The 2,500-nt window shown below is 43.5% G+C and overlaps 1 protein-coding gene across 1 annotated transcript in view; it reads right to left on the bottom strand.

The window, feature by feature from the left end:
* Positions 1 to 2,500, bottom strand: part of LOC138008347 (src substrate cortactin-like) — a 38,315-nt gene that overhangs the window by 5,355 nt on the left and 30,460 nt on the right. Inside the window, exons 20-21 of the mRNA XM_068855662.1 lie at positions 2,287 to 2,376; positions 1 to 51 (exon numbers count right to left, since the gene is read on the bottom strand). The exon at positions 1 to 51 is cut by the window's left edge and continues 201 nt beyond it. Of these exons, the coding sequence (XP_068711763.1) occupies positions 1 to 51; positions 2,287 to 2,376 (141 nt within the window). The remainder of the gene's footprint in view (positions 52 to 2,286; positions 2,377 to 2,500) is intronic.

The following is a 2,500-nucleotide window of genomic DNA, read 5'->3' as shown; positions in this document are numbered from 1 at the left end:
GGCTTCTCGCCGAGCTTCCTCCTCGGCCTCTTCCTCGTCGCGAGCAAGTTGCTGAAACGCAAACAAAGTTGCAGCGTTGACTTGTTGTGTAGTACACCTTGGGGGGTCTGAAGTAGTTACCAACCACGCACAAGGTTCCCGCAACTAAGGCAGCGTTTACATGAACGTGGTTTCACATCGATACGGTTTCATGACTTCGAAACCGCGTCAAAATCGATGCGTGTTTACACGGGACCGTTTTCGCCAGAAAATCCACTACGAGCTAAATTCACCATTTTGAATCGAACAATGAAAATTTCGCGGCAAAAGAGTAACCGTATTCAAAAACGATGTGGCTTTTGCTGTGTACACGACAGATGAAACTGTATCGTTTAGAAAACACTCCACTTTTGGCACCGTTTTCAATTCTACTCGGTTTCGCCAACGGTCTCGATCGGTGTCGTGTAAACAGAAGGCGTAGCCGCATTGAAAACGATGCGGTTACAAATGAAACCGCGTTTGTGTAAACGCTGCCTAAAACTATGATCCAACACGTGTGCAAGTTCGAGTTTATTTACGCCCCGCTTAGCATGTTCAAGGCCCACCTTCAACCGACAGGCTTTTGGACCGTGTGTTTTTGTTATGTAAATTCGCATTGCTTATCGTAGCGATCTCGTTCGATGAATTTCAGCTTTGGCGGGATTTCTAGAAATGAAAATTGTTCCACGGCACGCGATGCCCAGAGGGTGAACGTGGGCCTTCAAACACGAAGACGCACTATAAAAGGGGCGCTCTTCACGCACTCCTTTTGCTCGAATCCATTCAAGCACAACTGATTAATGATCCAAGATGGTGATCAACAAACAGCAACACAGAGACGGAAGCTGCACAACCTGAACAAGATGGAATTATAATATTTGAACTGAAGTTTTAGTCGACGTTGTCGTCATATACGCGAGGAGAATAGGCCGCTTTCAAAAATACTATAATACTCTTTGTTTGCCTTCCAATATTTTGCACGGGCTTTGTTTTTTATTTTACCTTAGGACCATTTTAAGTCCCAAGAGACACTGGAAACAATGCTTATGCAGACTTTTGGAGGGTAAACAAAGAGTATAATGGAATTTCTTTAAGTGGCCTATAACGGCCTTAAGATCTACGACGGAGACGTCGACGAAACGTCACCTCAAAATATAACTTTGCACTATCGTAACTTTTGCTACCCTGGTCCCAGAGGTTCTTGAGCCGCGAGAGAGCCGCGAAGCGGCGAATGAGAGTTCGGCGAGAAAGAGAGAAAACTCTGGTTACCTTGGACTTAAATCTCACTTTCATGCAGATCCTCAGGTTCGGATTGGCTGATATTTTTACAAACACAAAAAACAACATGATTGATTCGTTTGATTGGTAATACCTAGGGGACGCGTGATTGCTAAGTTGCTATTGGTCCATTTTGTAATCATCAATTTAAGGCGTTTGACAACTGGCGTCTGCATGAAAGTGAGATTCATGTCCAGAGGGTTTTCCCTTTCTCGCCGCTTCACTACTCGTCTTCGCGGCTCTCTTGCGGCTCAAGAAAAACCTCTGGGACAAGGGTAAAGATTTGCGCGACTAGTCCATCACCTTCACGTCCTACAATATGGGCAAGGTATCCTACACATTTTTGGTACGAGCGGTTTCAGAGTAAAAACAGAGAATGAAAGGTTTGTATTTGTACATGTGCGTTGTTGTCAAAACCTTCACGTAGCTGTTATGCAGTGCCACAAAAACACGCGCTCTGAAATGCGTGCAGCACGATCATTTTTCCTCTTTTAACCAATGATATTCTTGTTTCGTGGCGTTCTCGTTGACTATTGCGTCGTAGAACTTAGTCCCAAATAATGAGTCAACAAACAGCGCAAAAAGTGATGAATGACAAATGATTTTACTTTGAGCTATTATAAATACACTGTACTCGTTCGTTTCGAGTTTGATTTGCGAAAAATTTGGTAACTCCGAGTCCATTTTTGTAGTGGAAAGATTTCAGTTCTTGTCCCAAAATCGCGCAGTTGGCAAGCACCCTTTTGTTTAGTTCTGGCGGGAAAGCTTTTTGCTCTTTTTGCGACCGAAAAGGACCAGCTAAATCTGAAATATAGAGATATCTGATTTATTGGTAAAAGTGGTAATCGCATTGAAACATTACTTTACCAAAAATTGACGACGAGTCAGGTTAGGTCAGTGACGTGTTCAGTGCTTCGCATAGCAACGCCTTGCTGGCGTTGTTTGTCAACAGTTGGCCTTGTTACTCTCTTTAGAACAAATAACAAGTACCTCGGCATGCCTTTTCTCATTTATTTCCTTCTCTCGTTGTTCTCTAGCAAGTCTGCGTGCTTTCTCGTCTTCCGCCCTCTTTTTGTTCTCCTAAAATAAGACATCAGAGTGATTTTCATTTTATAGGCATAAAAGCCGAGCCATAGTAACTCTTTTCGACAATCACAAAGAAAAAGGAAATACGCGCCGCTGGCGCAAAGAGCGGGAAACGCAT

Source organism: Montipora foliosa, chromosome 6 (assembly GCF_036669935.1).
Source record: "Montipora foliosa isolate CH-2021 chromosome 6, ASM3666993v2, whole genome shotgun sequence".
In the NCBI taxonomy this organism is placed as follows: domain Eukaryota; kingdom Metazoa; phylum Cnidaria; class Anthozoa; order Scleractinia; family Acroporidae; genus Montipora; species Montipora foliosa.
This window is presented reverse-complemented; position numbering and strand designations above follow the sequence as displayed.